The 26,162-nt window shown below is 36.6% G+C and overlaps 1 protein-coding gene across 8 annotated transcripts in view; it reads right to left on the bottom strand.

The window, feature by feature from the left end:
• ROBO1 (roundabout guidance receptor 1) overlaps positions 1-26,162 on the bottom strand; it is a 620,749-nt gene that overhangs the window by 59,604 nt on the left and 534,983 nt on the right. For all 8 annotated transcript variants that reach the window (XM_054076888.1, XM_054076894.1, XM_054076881.1 and 5 more), the window contains 6 exons: positions 9,118-9,242; positions 7,158-7,329; positions 4,417-4,622; positions 2,917-2,998; positions 2,581-2,749; positions 2,314-2,480 (listed from right to left, as the gene is read on the bottom strand). In XM_054076888.1, the coding sequence (XP_053932863.1) occupies positions 2,314-2,480; positions 2,581-2,749; positions 2,917-2,998; positions 4,417-4,622; positions 7,158-7,329; positions 9,118-9,242 (921 nt within the window). The remainder of the gene's footprint in view (positions 1-2,313; positions 2,481-2,580; positions 2,750-2,916; positions 2,999-4,416; positions 4,623-7,157; positions 7,330-9,117; positions 9,243-26,162) is intronic.

Below are 26,162 nucleotides of genomic sequence, written 5' to 3' on the forward strand. Positions count from 1 at the left end.
GTTAACCAATTAAGTGTTTAGAATAGGCGCGTGAACAGTAGTAATTAACCAATAAGATTGTAAGCTTGAGCGAAGGACAGTCAAGAAAACATATATAAACTTATTCTTCTGATTAATAAAGGGTCTTCGATTTTCACTCGGAGTCCGTTGTCTTCAATCCCCTCAGGCTGCCAGTTTCATTGCCTTCTTAGTGGACCCTTCATTACCTATAAGGTGTTTTGGAGAAGTTTCCTCCCTGACACCTACTACCTCAGGAGCCTCCCACTCATCTCCACAGGACTTTAGCCACGCCATGGCATCCCCAGCATGCTCCTGGACAGCGGGTGGAGGGTCCATACCAGCATCCCATCCCTCCAACCATTCTCTGTCCTCCCACCACCTGTCATAGGCTAGCCTGATATTATCCCCCTCCTCCTTCACATCTAATTTAAAGCCCTAATACAACAGGAAAGTCAGTGGAATAATTAGTTCTATCTTTGCTAGTCATAAAAGATGAGTCATTAACAATATGAATCAGACTATTAATAGGGTCAGCCATTTACACATCTGTGCTACACAATAATATGTGTGTTTTCTTGTTTTGGCTTCAAGCATCCAAGACAGGGACTGTCAGTGAGAATATCTAAACATGCCGTTGTTAATGCTGGTAAAATAAAAATGAAGGTAGGTCAGGTCTCTGATGTGGACATTTAGGACAAGACAGTATCACCCTCTAGACAAAAGTGAACTGGGAAATATCTGAACTTACTTAGCAAGACCACAGCTTACACCAAACTGAAACAGTATTGCAAGATGAGTGAAACTGCTTTAAAGAACTTGACGCTTGATTGCATTTCTTACTATTGATGAAAATATTATATATTGGTTGTTATTTTCACTCAGGCTTTGAGTGGTTCTCAGGTCTTCGCCTCTTCTAGATGCCCTGAGGACAGTGAAGCTTTTTCATGCTATTATAAACCATTCAGTTTTGTTGAGTGAACAGATCACACTGCCTCATTCGCTGTTTATCAGAGTCGGGTCAGTGATCAGTTCACTTGGGACATTCAGACTTGATGCCTCATCTCATCTCATCTCCAGGAATGAAGCGACACTGCATAAAAAATGGACTCACACAGAACATTGCTGCCTGTCTGCATAATAACACATGTTGCTCTGTTCCTGGAAATACAGGAGTCACTAAAAGGTTACTAGATCTCTCCTTGGTAACAGACTTAGGAACCAGCGCAAACCCTATTCTCCATGTGGCGTGACTCTGCTGTCTATATATAGCCACTGAAATTGTTACCCATCAGGAGAAACACAAAACAACAAAGACAGCAATGTGAAATTGTTCACCCCCAGGGGAGGTGAGGAAGACCTGCTTTCAGATCAACTTCAGAAAAAATGAAGAGTCACCAAAGGAAAATGCTTTTGTTTCCTTTAAGGAACTGACTTTCAAAACCAAACGTACTCATTTATGCAAAAAAAAGAAAGAAACAACACATGCAGAAAGAACAAAAAAAGATGACATTTAGCACTTTTACTTTGTAAAGAAATATATCCGTTTTTTCCCTCCTAAAGAATGTAAGTATTTCTATCGGAAAAATGCAGGCTGCAAAGTCGCAATGCTTTATTCCCTGTACACTGTCATATATGCAGTTTATTTTCTACAGTGAACATAAAGTAGTTTTAAAATGTACATGGCTGGATTCAGCCACAGCTGGACTTTAGTCACAGATGGAGTCAGCAGACGAATACTTCATCCACTACTAACAAGCCTTTTCTTCCATTTGTCTATCTGTAAGCATTGTCTCTCTTCCCTACTGTTTTACTTTTTGTTGTACTTTTGAAGTACTTTTAATATATTGCCAAACCCTCTTCTTTACTGGCTCATGGTGCCCAACTCCTGCAAAGTTTAAGCAGCAGAAACCAACTTAGACTATTTGTTGTTTCTCTCTCTGCCTCAGTCTTAAGCCTCATTTGATTCACTGGATGTAATAATAACAACATTTTCACAGAACTGGAGGATTTGTGTGATTAATTAAAAAAATTAGAGATTACTTTTGTTGCTAACAAGACCTGTTCTGCAAGATGTAACTATCTTTGGGTAAGAGATATTAGGTTTCCTTTAGATAATGCAATATGATGTCTAAGCATCTTTCAAAGTCTATGTTACAGAGAAATGCAAGTTTAAACATTGTATTTTACTCTAGTAGGTATTATAGCCAGCACAGGCAGACCGGCAAAAGCTACCAGAATTCCCGCATCTGGTATTGCTCAGTCAACTCGTTGCAGCCACTGTGGATGCTAAAACATTCAGTATCCAAAGCTTACCTTGAGTTTTCACTGGATCAGATATTTGGCTTGGATCACTTAGTCCATATGCATTAGCTGCCCTCACAAGGAATAGGTAAATTGCATTAGGTTTTAGCCCTTTAACTGCAAAACTTTCTGTTTTCACATTTTCAGCTACAGTTTGCCAGCTGCTACCAGATGCATGGCTAAGGATAAAACACACAGATAGCAGGTTAGTACACGCTTCTTTAACAACATAGTACATATAAGTGTTAAATACAGCAAGATCAGATGAGACTTGTATACCTGAAGGCCTCAATTATGTAAGAGGTTGGTGTTGCACCTGAATTCAAATTAGGTTGCCATGACAATGTTACTGTATTTCTGCTGACATCTGTAACCTCGGGTTTTGATGGTGCACTAGGAATCAAGTTTGGGTCAGTGGGTCTTGGTGGCTGCACTGGGACTCCAAACTCTAACAAAGGAGAGAGAGTTGCTGAGTACAGACAGGAAGCAGCTGTAAGCTAAATGGTGTTCACATTTCCACTGGCAATTTATGACAAAACCAGGTAACTTCTGCATTTCAATTTCCAATTTTCCTTTATGCATTTTCTCCACGCAAAGTAATGCTAATTGATTTACCTTGGACCTCTATGTATGCACTCCATGTAGCTTCACCACTTGGGGTTGAAGCAATGCAGGTGTACCGACCAGTGTCGCCCAGCTGAGTGGGAAAAGAGAAGAATAAATATTTGAAACAATCATGCACTCAGTGGGCTAGAGAAGTAATTACAGCTCTCTACATTTCCCCATGAATATAGATAAATGTATTAGGTGGCAAAAAAATTCAAACCAGAAACTTCTTCCATTAGAAGGCATGATTTTGTGTGATTCAAAATGAAAATGGATACTTACTTCTGAGCATACATTAAAGAACTGGAAAAGCTGCAGTTTCTAATTTAATGTTACTTATTCTGTAATGAACAAACAGAAGGCCAATTCTTACAGTGTTTAATTCTTACTCTGTGAGGTCCTAATAAACAAATTGAGAAGGAACTCACATGACAAGACCCCATACAACTGTCATGCTTCTGCCTAAAGGGAAGCCCAGGGATTTGTCTGGACTGTGGCACTGAACAGCATGTCATCTTTAAAACAATGCTTACAGACTGCACAGTGCTTTGTATATATGGGGTTACCTGTGTTAGTACAAATTTCACTCTACAGCAGACCCAAAAAAGAATCTCTGTGTGCTATTCTCATCCAGTTCTGAATGCTAGATTATTTGTCCATGTGTGACTTAATAACATTTCAAAAGAGTTTCTTCTTTTTTCCCCCCAAGAGAAATGCTATCCTCCTAAGGTCCCAGCCTCAGCATTCAGTGCTGAATGGAAACACTCAAAAATCAGAGGTTCAAACTCAAAGCCAGCGTAACTTGTAGCAGGGCAACTCTAGGGAACATAGTAAAGTTATGTGTTCAGCCTAATTTAAAAAAAATTACATTTAGAACCACAGAACAGATAGCAGAGAATAGCTAGTACGCTAAAACTTAACAGCGTTCTAAAATATTTTACAGCATGTGAGGCATGACCAGCAATACTGACCAGGTACTTTCTGTAAGTCCCTCAGGAAGCCAAGTATTTGACAGATAATTAACCATTTTAAGGTATGTTTACTCTGCTGAGTGAATATGTTTAAGCTTTAAAAACTACTCTGAAAAAGCTGTGTATATGGCTCTACTACTGCAGCAATTTAAACAAAGGCTTTCTTTATGAACATCTGAAATAATTAGATCATTTTAATCTATTAGTACTAAAGCCCAAATAATTTAAGGACTCATCTTAGTGAAATACAAGTTTTCCTTTCCTCTTCACGTTTTAAGTACCACAAATTCTCTTAATTAATAACTTCAAATGCATTTTTCCTTATGAAATCTAAAATAATGTGCCCTAGGCAGAATAAGCCAAGGTATTAAGCATAAATAATGAATTATCTGAAAGCATGAAGCATCAAATATTTTAATATAATTATTTAACATTTCAGTAATTCTAAATGTATGATTTACTACATCAAAAATGCCCAGAGGTAAGAAAAAACAAGTGAAACAAACAATAACAAAATCCATTTGCCAGTTCAAGCTACCTTGGCATAACGGATCTGCAGTGCTCCTGTCTCCAGTTGCTTGATGCGAGAATCCTGGGTAGAAATGAGGATCCCATCCTTTTTCCAGAGAATAGTGGGCATTAGAGTGCCTGTGGCCACACAGTTCAGTACTAAAGTACCATCAACAGCTACAGTCTGATTCACAGGACCCTGTCGAATGACAGGGGGAGGCCTGTCTGCAATCACTGCCAGAAGAAACAAGAAAGAGTTCTGCAACTGGAAGCAATTTTCTAATCATCTAAGCAACAGCAGTTGCTTGAGGCTTTGGAACAAACTAAAGATAATTAAACAAGTAATTAAAGTTAGAGGCATGCATTATTTAGGGTGGGGAGCACTATAATGATGCACAACTACAGAATTTTAAAATGATACACAACACAGTATTTTCAGAAAATAAAGAAGTATGAAATATAACATAGTGGTATCTGCTAGGCATTCCCTAATCCTATCTCCTTATCAAGTGACAATGGAATGAGAAAAGATTTCCCAAATTCCTTGTCAATTCCTTCTATCACATAGACGCCTGCATAACGGAATTCATACTTTCAGCATTCAAACACAAAGGAGCTAAGGCAAGTAGGGGATAACCTGGTAAAAACATACTTCTTAAAAAAAAAATAAAAAATTATGCTTTATCATCAACTCATCTTGGTGCTGTTTCCTAACTGGGAAATGCCTGGCAGTAGGATAAAGTAAACACAGAGGTACTGAATAGGACCATATTAAAAATTTGCAACTAAGATATATTTTTCCAGTAGTTTCTGACTATGATGACTCAATCTGTCAATATGACTTCAAAGTCACAAAGAAAATCCCACAGTGTTTGCATTAATTTTAATGCATCTTTCACACAATGAAAATTAAATACTATTGATGGGTTATTAACTGCATAGAAAGGTATAAAGCAGTCTCAGTATTCACAGAAAAAAAACAAAAGATTGCCTACCTGAGGGGGTTTTTGGATGGATAATCAAAAAAAGAGGTAAAAGCTATCTTATAGTGTTTCCATTACCTACTCTACCTGTACCATCCAACATGACATGAAATGATGATCTGAAAACAGACACAACTTCAAATGACATAAATCTGTTCAGTAATGTCATGGGGGTTTACATAATCTAAAAACTGGTTTGGTAGCAGAAATATAAACCTGAAATTCTGGTAATTTGTGAACATCGGATATTTCTAAACTACTTTTTGTAGCAACAAGCAGGGTGTTAGTACTGCTTTTTTGGCTAAACTCCAACTCCTGTAGTTTCATTTGCATATTCAAATGACATTGAGTTTTCAACAGCATAATTTATCCTTTACTTCTTGTTCATATCTGTAGCACTGCAGTGCAATGCAGTGTGAGGCTAATAGCATCTTCCTCTGCAGAGACAGTCAAAATAAGCTCACTTACAGTTTGTATTTAACTTGGTCAAATTTACAAAGAACTTTGAAGTTGTCCATAGTAAGGGTATCTGTGCTTTACAAGAGGAATCTAATGCCACTGAATTCCACGGTAATTTTAAGTGCACTGAAGCTGATGGCAACTTCTATTACTTTTAGAAATATCAGGGTATCATTCTGCATATCATACCTTCAATTTCATGGAAGTGCAAAAATATTGCTGTCCCAAGACATTATAAAAAACAGTTATTGATCAGATCAATCCAGAGCTTATATTTCTAGCAAAGAAGCATATTTAAATGAATTTTATTTTTTCCAAGTTCAGATGGTATAAGTCATTAAGAGAAAAACACACAGAGTTAAGGTTCTTGCCTAACTTCCTTTTTGAATGTTTTCTGTCACCCTGAAAGGCCTTCTCCCTAATGGTAAATGAATAAAAGTGGATTAAGAAATGTGGCTTACCACTTGTGAGAAACTAGAAAAGATCTAGTCCTATTCCCCAGAAAACCTCAATCCAGTACTTGCAAATAAATTATTTTATTCTCCAGGTTCGTGGCGTGTTTCTTCCTACAGGGCAAAGGTCTTGTTTATGGTAAGTATTCCCTGACAGCGGCTTCCCATCCCTAAAGTCTCTCCACAGACTGCTCTTATCCTTTCTGCTCTTATCCTTTTTTTTTTTTTTCCATAAGTGCTAAGATTATAACCTCTCCTGGGTGTCTTTACTATTAAAAATATGAAGTATTTCTGATAATTGGCAAGGTGTTCTCACACCGGCATACATTACTGCTTGCAGTTGTATTCCCTGTAGCTTTTTATATCTTAATTTTTTCACAGCTGCTCCTAAAAACAAATGCAGGACAATATTCATTTTTATATTATTCTACTGAATTCCATAGAGATTGACTTTTTTTTTTCCTTGCTGTACTGCTATATTAAAAAAAAACAAGTGGAGAAAAAAGGGTCTATGGAGATGCCAAGCAAACAAACACACAATAATAGGGATAAAGAGCTAGGTAGCAAGCAATTTAAAGAAAATCATATCTAGTGGACGAAGCTAAAAAAGAGCCAGATAAATTAACAGATATGACAAAAATCCATAAACCAAAGTATACATACTAAATACAAAATGGAAATATTCTGTTACCAATATTCTGTTATCCAATATTTTAAACCCCTGACAGAAATTTCCCAAACAGGAATTTTTATGTTTGAGGATACATGCAATCTGCATTCATGCAAAGCAGATACCAAAGTAGTGTCATATCATTCCACTGCTGTCTTCAAATAAAAATAAAAACTTGGGAATGATAAAGTAAATGCATCATTACCATCAGTAACTTCCAAGTAGGCTTTTGTTATGATACTTCCTGCAACATTTAAAGTCTGGCAGATATAGTACCCAACATCGGATCTCTGGACATTGGTGATAGTGAGGTCACCTGTCTGGGAAACTGAAAATCGGCTGGAAGACTGAGGGGGCTGGTATGAAAAAAGCAGATTCTACAAGGTATATGGGAAAGAAAGTGGGGAAAGAAAAAAGGGTCAAATAAATCCAAACGCGAATAATCTTAACATTTTTACATCTAAATATATTCATCTTTTCACATTACACGTAAAATAGTATGCTCTTCATATCATACCCATACCACAATGTGAACAGCTTTAGTAGCAAAGATGCGATACATACAGATACTATAACCAAACAAGCAACTGCAGTGAACCGAAGTAATTCACTGTAACAACTTTTTTTAGAACTTACTCCAGGGCATTCTAATTATTTCATTTAAATGCAGATGTTGGTTTACTTACTTGTCTTTTAACTTTTGCCTTCCTAAGAATGGATCTGATTTTAAAAAGAGATGCTGGTTAGGTCTCCCTATTCATAGTGTTAGTATTCTATAATGAGCCTTCTAATCTCAGATTAAATTCTATGCCAGTTTCTACTTTGACAGTTTTGGTATGAATTACATAGCATTTACCAACAGTGATAAAAAATCAGAGCTGCAATCAAAGTAATACAAATCCTTTACACTAATTCTAAATTTCTACCGCTGCCTGAACAAGTTGTGAATGAGAACATTTTAAGGTCACAGAGGCTATTCTTTGTCTCTCTTTCTTGCCTAAATACATTTTGTGTTTCCAAAAATCAGCCAAAGGAATGGGACATGACATCCTTTCCCTCAGTATTAGCAAACCCTATTCACTGACCTTCTTCTCATGTTCCCTCAATCATCGTAAGTGGTCACCACTCATAACAGTCACATATAAGCCAGAAAGATTATGTACTAGACACAACATATGGGAAAAAAAAATCCAGGTCATACAAATATATAAACATAATATACTGGTATACTAATACCATTGAAGCTTATAATCTAAATGTGGTTAGTAGTCTAGGTAGGTATTTAGACAGAAATGTTGCAAATGGGGCAAAGAAGCCAGTCTCTAAGCGTTCTCAATTTCTCTGGCCTATTGTTTTGCAAGACAAAAGACCCTGTCATACGCTATTGCACCATTCATTCCTTCCTTTACAGGAAAACCACAATCCCATATTCCTTCTTTCCTTCCAATAAAGAATACTTTGTGTCACATCCTTCCTTCAAAAGATGACTCCAGAAGAAAACTGTGATACTCTTGCTGTGCTATATCATGTTTCACCCATTGGCTTTCAAGATCCTTAACAAAGAAGCTGAAAATATATTTCCCTCTCATTCAAATAAGGTAGCTGGGAGAAAAGCTGACCTATTCAGGTACAACCTGTCAGCCAGCTGACTGAGTGGGAAAGTCGATCTCCTTAGTGCCAAACAGAGTCCTGCCCATGCAGTGATGCAGAACAACACATCAAATGGTTTAGTTTGCCAGACATGCACACATGTGGCAAACTAACAGTTGCACCATAAACCCAGAGCCAAACTTTCTTAAAATTTGGGAGTGGTTGGGAGTTCAAACAAACTTCAGCACTGGTCATCTCTGCATCTCTTAAAAGTTCTCTCTGTTAGGTGAAAAATAGTTTCATAGTATTGAAACATGAAATGTTTCGAGTTGTTTCCCAGATATATTTTTACATTCATGGAGAAACAGGAGATTGAGCAAAACATAGATATCCTTTCTAAAAAGGCTGATATCACCTAGCATGCACGTCACTTAGAAGTAAAGAAGAAACATCCAGCATCTCCAAGCTCTAGACTTATTTTCTACATCTTTAAAATAAGAATTAAAATATTTCCCTTATGTGACATCATCTCTTCAAGAAACTGCCATGAAGAAGGGACAGAAAGTCTGCTTTACCTGACTTCCCTCTCTCCGCCAAAAGATGGCTGGCTGAGGGTTTCCAGTTGCTTCACACTGGAAAGTCACCGTTCTCCCCAATGCAGCTACCTGGTCTCGAGGCTTTACAACAAACTGTGGAGGCTCTGAAAGGAAAATATCAAAAAATCACAGACTATCAGAAGACCAAAGTTAGCCTATTTGAAAGCACAATCTGCCTTCTGACTTTAAATGGTGTAAAAAAGAACAGTTAAGTTTCTTTAATAAGGAGAGGCAGCACAAAGACACATCAGTCTCTACCAGGCACAGCTTCGGCATAACTCAGATCACTTTTTCTTTTGCTGGACGTCCCAATGAAAATTCTGACTGTGCATCACTTGCTTTTATTAGTGACAATTTTATGTAAGGAAGTCCTACCAACTTAATCAGACAACTTGAAGAGCAACAGTCAGCGATACAAATAAATTTGTTACAATTTGGGTTTTGAAGGAGGAATACAGCTACAAGACAGAATGGAGAAATCTTTGAGGGGCAACTGGCCCACTGGCCATCTTTTGCCAAGGGCTGCAATAAACAACATTGAGTAACTAGGGATTCAGGCTTACATGCGCTAATGTGTAATCTCTGGTTTAGGGAAGCTGAGGAGAGGAAAAGTGCTTAATTGCTAATGAAAAGACTTTTGATGTAGTCGGGGTCTCAAAAAAAATTTAAGTCAAAAGCCTCCAAAATATTATTAAAAAACCTATAATATTTAAAAGTCTTCAATACAATTACTAAAGAGGAATTAATTTAAAGAACAGTAGAGTTAAATGTCTTCCTCATTTACATAGGCAAGGGCATGTTCAAACAAAATATATATGCAAATGAAGGCAAATTTGAAACATCTGCTCAGCCTAACATTAGAAATACTGCCAGCACTGTCTAAACTGTTTGATTCATACAGACTTCTACAACCCTTTCATCCAGCAGTAAACAGGATGTCAAAAAATCATGTCAGTCACATTAAAAAAAAAATCACCTTGGTGGGGCCAGCAAAGAAAAAAATCTACCTTGTTTTATAGGTTGTTAACTCTCACTTCTTGAAAAATATGAATTAAAGTCCATTTACTTATTCATCTCCAATTCCTTCTGATCATCTGCCCAATACTAATTTTTATTCTCTCCCTCTACTTTGCGTTGAGAATAAAAGGGGATATTTTGAATCTGACTAATAACTCAAATGGTTTTGATGTCTGTTTTTTTTTTCCTTAGAAACATTTTTGTATTTATAAGATTTTGCTTTAAAAAGAGCGTGAATCATACAATTCATTCAATATATTTTTTAAAAAATCAAGTAATTGTGGCTTTCTCTAGAATGAATTCAGTAACAGTCAAAGTCCTTTCTAAAAAAGTTGCTTTCGGTGTTCATGCAGGCCAACATTTTCAGTTTCCTTTTCCTCATGTCTTGTATCTCTGCTTCCTACTGAGTTCATATGAGAATATACACTTCCTACAACCCTCCCACTTCAGGAGGAATTTTTAAAGCATCGCACATTATTATTTACATTTGGATGCAAATGCCACCTTCCTTAGAATTTCCTTAGATAAGAACCTACACAAAGTGAAAGTGAGATTGAACTACAGTAATTAGCAGACTTCAAAACATTTAGCTCTGAAACATTCAATCAGTATCTTGGAAGAGACGTGGGAACACTTTGACATGACAGCATGTTTAATTTAGAACGGAAGGTGAAACTGTTGGGAGTTTGCCACAGGGTTGTAAGGTATGATGGGGAAGATGGAGATGAGGGTGAATCACCTTTCTCATGCTGCTAAACTCTAATAACAAGAATAAATTTATCATAAAGTTAAATTCAGAGCTTGGCTGGTTCTGTACAATGCCACACACAATGGAACTGAGGGTTTCTAAATCCTATGACAGGGCATAGGATTTATAAGGTTTCAGATTTTGTTGAACTTGAGAATGAGTACTGCTACAGAGAGATTAAGATGGTTCCCATTGCTTGAGTAATAGCTGAATTCTTATGATTCTAGCACCTGCAGAAGACTGTTCAGGGACTACTGAACACAAAACAAATAGGGGAAATTGAGTCTCTCAGGTAACTATGGTAAAATTTTATAAGATGAATAGTTATATGTCTCTCTAGATAGCATTCTAAATATGTATTTTATATGTGTATCATTCTAAGTACATATATGCATCTTATGCATATATGTATTACCCTAAATTTATTGCAATTAAGGTAAATAATAAAAATATTAGCTTCAAAGTCAGAAGAACGAAAACAGGATTAAGCACAACTTTGTTATTAAATTCCATTCAAAGTTTACTGTATTAGAAGCAATTTCACCCTCCTTTTTTCTAACTCAGTTTGCTTTTGCACCTTGGGTCACACACAAGTCGTATGTGACGAATCTACTGTAAAAAAAGCTGAGATAATAATCCCTTTATCCATAAGACCTTTAAAACAAAAATAATTTTCATAGAACATTTTTAAATTCAACTAATGCAGACACTGAAGAAAGAAGACATACTCTACATCATTGAAAAAGAGACAAAGTTAGCAACCTGTTACCTTTCTCTTTGCCATTAAGTTACCCATACTTCATGCAGAATTTATTCTGTGCGATGCATCTTGTCAATAACAAGTAAAAGATGGGAGCTGAATGGTTGAAGGACATGGAAGGGGATGGATGGGAAGGGGAGGAGAAGTTCCCGTCACAGTGATACGATGATTAGAAGATGGCCAATAAAATTTCAACTTACCAGACACAACTAAAAACAAAAACAAAACAAAAAGAAAACATGGAGTAAATAAAATTTAACAGACATGAAGCAAAGCAAAGAATAAAGCAAAATTAAAAAAAAATAAATAAAAAGAACCCTTGGTAAGGACCTTAGAAAGCACACATACATATTGATATATGAAAAATAGGTTAAAAATGTTGAATCACATATTTATTATTTGATTTTTAAGCACAAGTCTCTATCAAATGCTGAAAGCAGGCTGTCAAGGAAAATGAGTAACAGACCGAAATAATGGTCAGGAAACCTGGGTTCTACTCCAAGTCTTTTCAATAAACTACTGTGTAATCTTGAGTAAAATTTCTTTGTTTTCATATTATCATTATTTCTCTCCATCAAGACCTTTTCATGATAAAACTAACTTAAACTGTCCAGTAAATTTCAATTTGCAACATTGCTGAAATGGAACAGTGACACTTATACCCCTTCAAAAGCATTCAAACATCTACAAATGGAAGAGATTTTTCCCGGGCTAATAGCCATCACAAAGAAAGTTTATTAAAAAATTACTAATAGGCTGAGGCATTTAGCCCACACATCCATCTTTTCAGTATAAGATTACTGTCTTAAGGTCATAAAGCTCAATATTAAATGCAAACTAAACCACAATAAAATTAATTTTAAAAGATTCTTAACTCTTTTCTTCCTTCCCATACAATCCTCAACTTCACTTTATTAAAAAACACACTTATTGCAAGGCATTATATTTCTCAACAGAAATTTCCTAGTGGTAAATCATCTAATATTAAATTATATTTCAACTATAGTTGAAAATTTCCATATACTTTTAAACGGCAGACTAATTTCACTTACAGAAGAAAGGCACATTAAAAAGCATTCCTACCACATATCACTAATCACAAGAAAACAGTGAGAATAAAGATGTAAAAATAATGCATTTCTAAGATATACACAGATACTTACAAAAAAGTAAATAAAAAAAGGGTAATTGGAATAATATAGTTACATTAGAAGTAAAAAAAAATATATATTTTTAAATGCATGTTACAAATACCAAGCCCTTCAACAGTTTGGTCTTATCACTTTATGTTGAGAGTAAAACAACTACTGTTCAGCAGGGTACACTTTCATACTGTGTAGATAAACACCGCGATATACCATCCTCTGATAAAACACATGGAGGAAACTAATAATTTCCAGTCTGCCAAAATTCATTAGGCATGAGGAATACTGTTTTACTGTTCAAATAAATATAGAGGACTCCAGGTGCACTATTAAAATGAAGCAGAAAGAGAATCAGATACAATATTGGAATTTGGATTGTGTTGAAGCCAAGAAGCTGCAACCAAATGCGCTAAAACAAGATCTTGTAGAAAATTTGGTTTTTATGTTATTAGAGACTTTTTTTTTAGGAAATAATCGTCGAGGAAGTTGAGAGTAGCATTTTATTCAAAGATTCCATTTTCAGTTTTAAGGAAATATTCTGGAAGTACCTTAGCCACATTTGAATTTTTGGGTTCAGTGTTTCTCAAAGAGAAAATCGTGTGTATCATTCTGCTCAGATTATCCTGGTTAACTCTATGATTTGTAAAAGGAGTGGCCAAGAAATGATAAACAAGAATTCCTGAGAGAAATATGCTCATCCCCAAGGCTCAGCTCCTTGCTACTCTTGCTCATATGTAAGTATGTTATCCAGTAAATACTCCTTTTTAACTGAAAAGCTGTCTGCTAAACTTGCAATTATGGTCTGACCTGCTTTAGAATTAGAAGTGCTCCTCCATAAAACACAACCCATATTCTGCATTAAATAGTCTGATAAGAGACTTAATGGGATGCAAATCTTGCATAGAAGAAGTAACTATAAATTACCAATTTTCCATTATTCGAATAGTGTCAAAAAGAGAAAAGTTCAGCCTTCCTGGTAGCAATGCAAAACTGCCTAAGCCCTGTACTGAAAGCACACTTGAAAATTTCTAACAGATAGAAATCTGTCTTGGTTGCTCAATTACATTTCTACAAATTAAATTAACTTGTAAGTGCTGAATTTCCACTTTTCATTTTACCAGTTGGTTTTGTCAATGTAGCTAAAAAATAACCTTGTCAAGCAAATGCATTTCTTTTTCTCACCTGTAAAAACAGAGGGGATACTGATACATGAAAACAAACCCCTGTAGAAACAGGGCACTATGTTGGTTGCAAATCTGTGGCAAGGGCAAAGGGTGAAACTTCATAGAAAAATTTAAACAGTTCTGTCAGAGGGCCATCATGTGGTTTAAAAGAATAACAATAACAGTAACAACTCTAACAAAGACCACTTTCTTAGTTTGATTTACATATTATTAATATCTAAGGTTACTAAAACTGAGAAGAAAATAGTTTTTCCTCTGTTACAGCACATTTTATTTGACAGCCCTTTCAATTATAAGGGAAATTAATTTTCCCTGTGTTAATAATGGCTTTTCACGTGGCAGTTAGGGGGAATAACCCTTTTGTAAAGACATGAAGGTAGCATGTAAAACCACAAACACCAACGGAATACTATTTTTGCCTTTCAAATAATTTCTTTGACAAGTGAGCTTTTTCAGGAAAGACATGTCCAGTCACTGAACAAAAAACCAAAAGAAAGTGGTTTCCAGACCAGTGACGTGATCTTTTAATGCCTTATTCTTGCCAGCAATCCTATCACTCTCACTGGGACTATTGGTATCATTAAATCCACTTGCAGGAGTAGGAATTTGTAGTTTTAGGACTAGGACAGTTGCCAGACGTTAATGTAGCAAGTATTGTACTTGACAGATGTAGTATTGTAGGGTCATAGGATAATCAGGTTGGAAGCAACTAAACTGTCCCTAGTCCAACCTTCTGCTCAAGCAGGACCAGCTACGGAGCGAGAAGAGGTTCCACAGGGCTTGGTCCAGTTAACTCTAGAAAACTTCCAAGAACAGAGAATACAAAGACTCTCTCAGCAACCTGCTCCACTGCCTGACTGTCAGCAGTGAAGAAATTTCTCCCTACATCTGGCCTTGGTCTCCCTTGTTTCAGCGTAGATTCATTGTCTCTTGTCTCTCGCCATGCATCAGTGTGAAGAGCTTGTCTCCATCTTACTGACAACCTCTCTGTAGGTACTGCCAGGGGATATGGGTGGCGGAAGAGGCTGCTGTTATGTTCCTCCCTGCCCTGAAGCCATTTCTCCTCCAAGCTGAGTAAGTACCACTCTTTCAGCCCTTTTCACAAGATATGTAAATGAGACCACAATGTACTGTATGTGTCTAAATAACACATTTTGTAACTCTTCTCACAAAGGTGAATGCAAATCTTGATCTAGTGCTTCCCTGTAACTCATTGGTTTCCTCGTGCTTAGAACTAAATATTACAGAGCCTTGTCTACTTCTTAGTCTGATATTGGGCAAGCTATAACATTCAAGTACCCCATTCCTGAAAACTGTGGTAGTAATTATCTATCTCAAAAAGACTACAATTATATAAATTTTTATTCATTTATACTAAAAAGGTGCTTTTGAGATTCTGAGATTCAAAGTAGTGCTTAATTATTAAACAGCATTTTGTTCTGCATATTAAATACTAATTATTGTTCTCATTGTTACTATTTAAGAATACCTTCCAGATGCTCAGAAGATATCTTGTTATTCAATTGACACAAACTGAATACTTTTGATTTAAGCTCAATGTCTTTAATTTCTGATTATTTAAATAAATACCTTCATGCCTTCAAGGACTGCTTGATGCCCTTATAGCACATAAAAGTTATTATAAAGGAAGCAAGGAAGTATAATTCCATACCAGAAAAATGAAACAATCCCAATCTTCAGGGCAATAATTTATTACAATCATCAAGCCCATATTCAGTCTTTAGCCTCTATATAAATCCTTGGCCATGTGATTAACCTAGGAAATGGCAGTCACAACGCAATTTAGATTGCTTTCAATTATTTTTGTGATGTATTAATCCCAGTTCAAGTGAAAAATACCAAAGGCTGAATGTGCCTGTAGAAACTAACTGGTAGGAGACAGGATGTGAGTATGGGCCTATGTACTAGAAAAGACAGTGGACTTCAGGAGCAGGCATTTCTGATGTTGCTGTCCAGATAGAGACCAGATGGTGTGAGATGTGAAACTCTGGAACTAGCAACAGAGATCGTACAGGGAAAGTTACATTATCTGTGACAGAGCATTGCAGTCCCACAGAATAGCTGAAACTTAGCTGTTTATAATCTCTATATTAAATGAGTGGGTGAGAAACTCACTGTTTATAATCTCTGTCTGAAATGAGTGGCTACAGAAAATTTGGATACTAGAGTTACATGCAGAGGAAATGTGAGAGTCTGAGTATGTTTAACAAACTAGTCAAACTGTGCTCATACCTTAAAAAATTAAAAAACAACAACAACAAAAAAAAAATTCTGAGTAATTGAATAATTTTCCAACCCCTTCCCTAATTCCAAAGAAAAACTCAGTTAAAAAGCTGCCAGCTTCTTCTGTTCATATATATGTTTTATGACTAAGCTTGCTTAACTCTAAATCTAATTTACTATTTTTAAGTTCAAGTTTCTGAACAGGGACCAGTGAATGCCTTCCTGCAACACGTCTACCAGAAATTTATGTCGGTGTAACAAAAACTATTATTAAGGGACATTTAAGACAACATGCCATGCTTCATTTCCCATTCAGTGATTTGTAGGCTATCTGTTCTTATCAAATCAATCTGAAACACCCAATATCCTTTATATGGACATCTCTCTGCAGTCATTTGTGGAAAGTATCACCTTCTACAGAGAAATAAACAAGGCCAAAATCTTTTGCTCTGAAAAAAATATAAATGCTGTCATTCAGCTGTCTCCTGGCTTCAACCTGTGAAATACATGGGAAAATAATACCAGGTACATTACAAAGGAATTGGGAGTGTTTCACTTTTCATCCTCATTGGTCTCTCTATTTTCAGCTGTCAGTTTTTTGAGGTCTAGATGCACAAATAAATAATTCATACTTTCCCAGATTTTCTGCTAAAATTCAAATCTATATAAGACCAGACAGGGACACCCTTACTCGCCATGAATGCTTTCACAGTCCACAGTTCCCAAGTATGAAGTGGGATATAGTGCAACACAAACCTCTAAGGAAAAGTCTAACAGCCTGGCGCCAAGCATGCCACAGGCATACAGCTGAGGCAAAATGTTTATATGAGATTTTTGATCTTTCAAATCAAAAGTGAAGACTTGTAATTCCAAACCCCAGCAAGGGAGTGATTGTGGGTTATTACATTTAAGACGACTGGAAAAATACTGATTTGGATTGCTGCTGACGCGTCAGATAAGCAATTCTTAAGTTTAAAGGAACAAGTGACTATGGTAACTTCAAATTACCAAAGGCAAGAAAACAGAAATCTAATTGGAAAAGAAATCGGTTAATTGTTGTCTATAGTGTCACTGTAAGGAAGAGAATGAAATTAAGAAAGAAAGCAGTTCACTGAGTACTAGGACAAACACTTTAATAGTAGGATCACCTTTACAAGTAGAGGTCATCTAGAGATCTGTAACAATGTTTCAAATTCATGCACAGAAAAGCTAATAAAGGAAAAATCAATTAGCTGCTGTGTTCCTTAATACACTTCCCAATTAGTTGTGGGTTTTTTGGTTTGTTTTTTTTTTTTTTTTTAAATTTGTATTTCCTTACTTTTTGCTTACAATTGACCCACATTGCCTCATCTCTAAGAAGTCGGAATAGTGAAGCCTTCTCATGTACCAGGCAGTAAGTTAGAAACAGGTGGGCTACAGTCTGTGCCTTACATAAAAGTGCCACTCTTTAGGTACTGGTGAGCTGCAAGTTGCGCTTCTTACTGTGCGCTTACCTGGCTGCACTCTGAGCCAGCAGCAGTCTGGAAACCTGGCAGCCACATTACCATGACACTTACTCCGACCGTGCAGGGCAGAACATACTCTTTCATTTTCAGCACAGTGCACGTGGCTGCCAGGCTGGATTTAGGTTACACCTGTGACTTGATAACCAGCGAAAAAGGGCAGGTGCCCGTGTTTACTTAGGAAAGCTAATGTGCTCTAGGAAAAAGTGGTCTAATGATAACAGAGGGCAAGTATCGCTCTGTGGTGCTGACATAACAAATAAAGCCTTGAAAATGCAACTGCATTTAGAGCTGGTACATATACCAAGGAGACACAGGTAAGGCTATGGCTTTAGAACATGTATCTAAAAATTACATCACAACACAGGCAGCATTCATGTGAGATTTTTGATTTGCAACTAATTTTGCTGATACTAACTACAAAATAAGAAAGCTCATAATCTCTGTTTCACAAGAAATCAACGAAGAATTCCATGATGAAAATAAAAAATGTGGAAACAGACTTTACACTATAGTTTTAAAAGGTAGCATTCCTCAGGTTAATATATGTTGTGCACAGTTTAAAATGTTTATAAATCTTGTAGTCATTGCCATACAGTGACAAGAGAAATCTCAAATATGGGAGGTAGAAGACAGAGAGAGGGAGAGAGGGATTTAAGGGCTTTCAGAAGATCCTGTCCTAGTCTCCCCTCCCCCTGCCCTGCTCTGGGTCCTCTTAAACCATCCTATAAACCACATACAATTTAGAGTGCACATGTAGGACAAGTCTAATTTCAGCTATTTAAAAACTAGAGTAATGCAGTAAACTGTGGAGTCCTGTTTCCCAGGCTTCTCTTTTTAGAGGGGAGTTGTCTCTCCCTGTGTTTAAAAAGAACTGAGGTAATTTTGGACACTGCTGTGATCTAAGTAGTTGCGGCTACAAATATTTAGACTAAAGCCTTTTAGAAGAGTGAAAAAAGATGGATTAATTTTAAACAAGCTGTGCAGAAGTACAAAAAGATTATGATAGCTGGATACTATTTAAAGAATTCTTAGGAGTTTCCTACTGCACTAATTGACATAGTAAAAGATAGTAGAGCTAAAAAGGAAATGGAGTGGGATTTTTCCCCCAGCTTTTTATGACAGCACAGTTTTCTTCTTGGAAAAAAATACCTGTAACCTTCTTAAAATAAGCTAAATATATTTGTGAAAAGTGGCCAAAGTCATGTGATCAATGGATAACAAACACACACCAAAAATGGAAGGACAATAAATCACTACAGCGCAGTAATGTTTGATCATTAAAAAATGTTATTTCAAACATGCAGTACTCAGTAAGGGATACTGTCAACTGAAAAAGATACTCTTTCAAAAGAAATCCAGACTTCTTTCTATGGGACAACACTACCTCCACATACAGACAATCCAAGTCCATATATGGGACAATAATACCTGAATTTACTTTTTAATAATGTTAACAGGAAGGCAACTATGACATATTAATAAATTTTAATTATAGGTAGCAAAACCTCCAAGATATAAGACCTCTATACAAAATGGTATTAGCCATCAGGTAGCCAACTGGGAATTTTTACTGTGATGGAGGTTTAAAAAGGAATAAGATACTTAAGGGAAATAAACACAATGTGTAAAAATAAGATAAAATTAAAAATTTCAGGGAAACTCAGCTGGCTTTTTATACAGCGAAGTAGTCATTCACCTCTGCCAAATGATGATAATGCAATCAAAAATTGCTGGTAGTCTGAACTAAAATGTGACCCTAGACCAAAATCAATCTATGGATATCAGGAAACATGTTTTGAGTTGAAGTCTTTAGTTACGTTAGTTATGCTCTTTGAGGAATAAAGGCTGACAAGATCTGAGCTCTCAAGAACTCTGAAGGTAGAGGTATAGAAAAAGCCATTAGACCTTGCTAGTGGAAGACTGGACCACAGCAGAACTCTCAGATGACTTCTTCTTCTGTACCAAGACCCAAATATCAATGTACTACCTTAACTGTGTCAAAAGAGGGAGTGGCTGGTTGTTTTGAGGAGATGTAAATCCTAAGTGGGCTCTCATCATGCCACTGAAAGATGCAAAGAGCACACAATCTCCTTCAAAGCTATAACTAGAAAGCATTTGACATTCATGAGAATAAGACAAGCAACCTGATGTCCATCCAGATAGCTTTGTTTTTCTTATTTCTCAATCCTATCATTCTATTCCACACTTAAAAGGAAAAAAAAAAAAATTCACCCCAAACTTCGGGAATTAATGCATGGTCGTAGCAACAAGAGGAGCATGAGGATACCTCCTGCAGAAAACAATGGGAGCAAAGTTGATATTCAGCAGGTTTTAAGAAGCAGCATTTTTTCCTTGCACTGGAAGATTCTGATACTGCGCCTAATAGATGGTGTAGTTCGTGTATAAAGGCTGCAAAATACTTTATTACCAGTTCTTGAGTGTTTTTCAGCATGTAACAATAAAATATTTTAGTGTTCAAACAAAACATAGTCCTTAGTAACAAATGGTACTCAAACTTAGTAACAAATGGTACTCAAACTCAAACTTAACGATAAAATATTTTAGTGTTCAAACAAAACATAGTCCTTAGTAACAAATGGTACTCAAACCAGCTTATTAAAATAACGTTTGAACATCGTGTTATTGTAAGTCAGTATTTTTTTTTTGTCAAGAACTGGTTCAGAGATGACTGATTTTAATGACGCCTGTAAACTAACAAAAATAAAAGAGTGCATTATAATTGCTGTATAGTCCTTGTGAAAATTACTTACATGCTATAAACAAGCTGAAAAGAAAATGTGTATTATCTTTTTATGGATGTTTAGCATAGTTTAATAGAGACTATTTCAAAATTAACATATAGCAGAAGTATTGTTTAATGAACAACCAATGAAAATGATTATTCCTTACAGTCTATTCGATTTTATACATAAAACAAAAAACCTGCAAACTCAACACCTTGTAGTAAAATTCTACTTTGTCTATTCCAAAGTTATCATTAGAACAGCAGTCACAAAATAAAGTCTACAACGGTGAAGCCTGATACAAAAACAATTGATTTTTTTCCCTAGCTATGGGATTTAGTAAATTTGCAGGCAGTAGAAAACAGTCTTCAGATTTTCTTTCCTACTCTTGAGTTCTGAATATGCCACACAAATCTACTCCCTTTGCTTCTCTGCAGCGAGTGATTAAAAGGTAGACTTATTAAGAACTTTACAGTAACTAAGATCCTTTCATCAGCAGAAAGCCTCTAGTTTCAACTTATTTTTATAGCAACGTTTCCCCAAATTATTTGGATTCCTGTTCTACTTGCTTAGAAACATCCATCTCAAGGCCTTGTTTCAAAGTACTAAACTTCAGGAAGAGGTCTTAAAAGTTTTTAAGTGTTATTTCCCTGTAAGCAATTGCTGTAACTGTTGTGACACTCTATGCAAAAAAATAAAACTGCATTTAAAAAACTTAAAAGCTATAGAAGCAGCTATTTATTAAAATGTTACGCAGATTCGAAGCATCCATATATCACAGATTACTTAAAAAAATACTGAAATATTTACTGATTCCTTCTTTTACTTCTATTTTAGAAATGCTTCATCGCTTGCATGAGTAGAACAAGAACCTTCAGGGCACTAATCTATTCTTCAGATAGTTTCCTCGGTTCCTTCTCATTAACTTTTAAGATTTATATCCATACACCAGATATAGGTGACAGTCAAAGTCCTCAGATCTGCGATAGAAATCTGAAGTGCTGTCATAGTTTACAGCAGTCATTATGGGGGAAAGAGTTGTCTCTTTAAGCTATATGAATCATAAGAGATGGTTTTCCTCATTCATCCTGCCAAAAGTTTACTAATTAAAAAAATCTTGAAGTTTATCGGACAATCACAATTCTTCCATTGGATTCAAGACAGAATATGGCCTGAAGTCAATTCTTTCAAAAGGAGAAACACTGACTTAAAGGGAGACTATGTAGACAAGTTCAGATTTAAATCCAAGTCCTAGGTTTAAAATTCAAATTGTTAAATTCACCCATGATACTGTGAGGTGTTCACCACCACACATAATAACTACCTTATAACCCAATAACATTTTTGTAATCCCATAGAAATCTGGATTTCGTCTTTGTTATTCTAATGTAGGTAGCTCAGATACCTATAAAGCTATTACATTTACAGCCAACTTATAATGTGTACCAGCGGCCTGACATGGTGGAAACATTTATATGGTGGAAACATTTATATGGTATCCGACAGATAAAAGAACAAATCCTATTCCTTTTCATTCATGTGGTATTCTCAGCCCTACCCAAAAGCCTTATCAAAAAGATGTCTTTTATGGCGTGCCCTAAAGCTATTTTGTACAAAGAGGGATGGAAGGAGGAGGAAATTCCAGACTTGAAACATGTGCCACCTTTTCAGATTAAAATTCCTTGTCAGTTGACTACTACAGCCACAAAACACTTACTGAAAATTCTGCTCACTATCCACCCTGCAGATAAGCTCTGTTAAACCTAAAATTAATGACATCATAAGCTAAAAAACCTTGACATCAAAGACCACCACTGTAAAATATGAATTGGCCAGAGCAATTTCCATAGGAATTCCTCTTTGTTCCTGCCAAACTGATAGCGCTGAATGTGTTCAGTGCCTTTAAATGGCAAATTAAAATTTTACAGTTCAGCCACTGCTCCTGCATGTTTAGATGAGTATTAGGCAGGGCACTGTAACAAGCATTGTGAGCTCAAGCCACTGCTTGAGGAAGAAGTGTTAAGAAGAACTTAAAGTTTGGGGATTGCTATTCACTACTAACCTGTTAGTGATCGACCAAAAGTCACCAACAGCCACCGTGCTGGCATTATTCTTGTGAAGACACCAAGTCAACTGACCTACTCGACCTGTTTCTTTTTTAACTCCCACTGAGTAGCGACTACACTGTCATTGTTATAATGGTTACTGGCCAACTGCATAGTAGGACTTCCACGGGAGCCACAATTCCACTTGTATCAGAGACTAAAGCTCATTTCAGCATAAATTATTAACTGCTTATAAAATGAGATGCTAAAAATCCCCAATTAAGTGCTGAAAATGGGAATGAAACAAATGGAAGTAGGGGAAAATATGTAAAACCTTTGGTTGTTAGAGTTACTTAGCATTTTTATGATTAAAAGTGAAATTTGCAGATTCTTGAAGAAGCCCTACTTCTATTTGCATTGATGGTAAGACTAACTCTCACTTAGAGCTAAAGTTCTGAGGTATGCATTTTCAGTAATTTTGTGTGTCTTAGCAACATGGGCTACGGTTTTCTAAATAATACTGAAATATTTAGCATTATAATTTCTACAGCCCTGCTTCAAGGCACAAAGCTAAGCAAACCACATAATAGAAATCTTCACAAAAACATGAAAAGCATCTTGCATATATATTAAATGCATATGCGATAATTATATTCATCTTGTTTAGTACTAGAGCAAGAGAGAAATCCACTGGTTCCAGAGATGTACTTTGACTATTGTTTCCCTGCTTGGTAAAATATAATGCATTGTACTATGTGCTGCTTCCTGGCAGCTTGTATTGACTGAGGTATTTATTTAATAATTAATCATCTCCTGAATTAAATGCTTCCACGTGTATTTAGCAAGGTCTCTGGATGCCTTACAAATGCACTACACATGGCTGCAAAATGAAGACAGTGAACTGAGACACTGTGATTTTAGGAAAATGCAAACAACATCAGGATTACATTTTCTTGACTATTAAATTTTCCAAGGAGAAAATAAGATAGCTAGACAAACAGTTTCAAGGACAGAAATGCTTTTCAGCTGCAATAGTAAAAGACTAAGAGAAGGGTTCAAACTTCTGTGTCAATACAGAACTCCAAAATTGGTTTAGGAATTAACTGAAATCACAATAAAAATACAGGAACTGTATTTCACATAGGAAACACTTGCAATTCCCAAAAATAGGCATCTGTATAAAGGAAAACAGTGATTCCAATACTCATCTGTGATGCTGATGCCATGATTAGGAAGAACATTAAAATGGAACTGATATGCCCTCACCTCTTTTGCATTTTCTACAGTTAGCATTCTATTACACTTAGTTGAACTATCTGAGTTGACAGCTCCTAGTTCATGGGCACAGACAAGGCCCGTTTGCCTCGCTCCCCGAGCCAGGGAGTACTGCAGGGCATGCACCACGCACTCCAAGGTCTGCTAGATCGAGCAGGGTCAGAGCTGACCTGGAGGTAACGTCACTGCCAGAACCAGGGCAGCATTCTGCTGAGATACCAGGTTAGCTATTCGCTGTGTTTCACCAGCAGATTCCTAACACCTAGGCATCTCAATTAGCCCCAGGGCTGCACACTCCACCTTTTAATAACCTAGATAACCCCATATAGAGCAGAACACATGCAGGTCAATCACCATGCTTGAGGCCTGAAAAATGATGAGTATAGAAAAGGATATGCCCTCTTCTTAGCAGTGCTACCAGCCTTAAGGCCCAAGCAGCATTCCAAAGAGCACTGCCTACAGCCCTTTCTGCTGTGTGCCACGTTTATTCAGTGCAGCAGTTCCATTCTATGGACACTCGACAGACAATGACTGTCCTTTTTCTAACACGGGCACACATCTTCTGGGGTTAACACTAACAATTCTCAGATTTTTCCTTTGGCATATAGTCTGGCATGGAAACACCACGTCTTATTGCTGAGATACTGAGGGAGAACAAAACTCAAAACTAACCCCCTCAAAACCCCAAATCCCAGACAAATTCAAAATCCCCTCTTTGTTCTTTGCTGAATTTAACAAGTCTGCACAGTGGCAGCAGTAACTGCAGAGGCCATGATTTGCAACACAGCCCCTCTGTTTACAAACGTGTAACTGAAATAACTCTTTTTTGGCATAGCAGAACACACATTTATAAAACCCTACAGTCAAGAGATCACGCGGCAATTATCAAAAGTGCAGAAAAGTCTTGTCATTTCCATTCCTTAAATCATCCAAAAAAAAAAAAAAATACTACTCATATTTTCCTCAAAGATCTGTATCTCCACAAATAATCAGATCAACATCTCTTAGCACTGAAACAAGACCAAATCTACCTCTGTGGATAGAGCACAGTCAAAAAGCTGAACTTTTAGAAAAAACACCAAAAAATAGTGGTTTAAACGAGGAGAGGGGAGGGGAGGGGAGGGGAGGGGAGGGGAGGGGAGGGGAGGGGAGGGGAGGGGAGGGGAGGGGAGGGGAGGGGAGGGGAGGGGAGGGGAGGGGAGGGGAGGGGAGGAGAGGAGAGGAGAGGAGAGGAGAGGAGAGGAGAGGAGAGGAGAGGAGAGGAGAGGAGAGGAGAGGAGAGGAGAGGAGAGGAGAGGAGAGGAGAGGAGAGGAGAGGAGAGGAGAGGAGAGGAGAGGAGAGGAGAGGAGAGGAGAGGAGAGGAGAGGAGAGGAGAGGAGAGGAGAGGAGAGGAGAGGAGAGGAGAGGGCAGGAAAAGAAGGAAAAGTGTGGAAAAAATCTGAATGAAAATGCATGTTTTCTAGAGGAATCTTTTTTCTTTTTTTCCTTCTGATAATACTAGGTCTCCTGCATACCTGAACAAATGGATTTTGATCATAATTTACTACATTACCAGTAACAAATTAGCCTTACACATTACAGTTTCTCACATCAATCTCTTCTACAAAGACATTATTACAGACAAATGGCCCAGGAGGTAATCCATTCACACTGGGAAACAAATTATCCCGTAACAATATCCACAGTGCAAAGCTGTTACAATGTAAGTATCTACCTTGTAATACAAGTACCTAAAAAAAAGACAGTTGCCGAAGCAAGACTGAATCAAGATTACAATCACGTTCCTTAAAAGTACCACCTTATTGTCAAAATTCAAAGATGTCACTCTACATCTCTAACATCTGCACACTTATATCATTTTATAACTAAGTAGCATCCTTAACTTAAATGACATTAGAAGGATGTGTTTATTATTTTGAATAGGACTATGAAGGACTAGGGCTACCAATAGCTTATTTCCAGAAATGCAACTGCTCAACCAGTCACAAAGCAAATTTTCTCAATACTAACATTTTACAAGATTAACGGTTGATATAAGACATATCTTCAAAAAAAATTGCCATTTAAAAATTAATTCAGTCTTTTTCTTTTGAATAAATTGTGCTTACTGGTCATGTTTTAATCTCTTGTTCTAAAACATTAAGCATAAGAGCTGGTTATTTTGCAAACAAGATATATAAGTTTTGGTGTATAAACATAATGGTGACTAATAAAACAGAACATGTCAAAACCATTGGTTTTATGAGAGCTTCAACAAAAGAATTCCTATTTTCCTAGCAGATACAAATGTTAGGGACACTAAAAATTTCTGTTTGAAAAAAGAGAAAAAGTTAAGGACAAGAACCTTCCTGTTAGT

This window comes from Cuculus canorus, chromosome 1, assembly GCF_017976375.1.
Source record: "Cuculus canorus isolate bCucCan1 chromosome 1, bCucCan1.pri, whole genome shotgun sequence".
NCBI classification, from domain to species: Eukaryota; Metazoa; Chordata; class Aves; order Cuculiformes; family Cuculidae; genus Cuculus; species Cuculus canorus.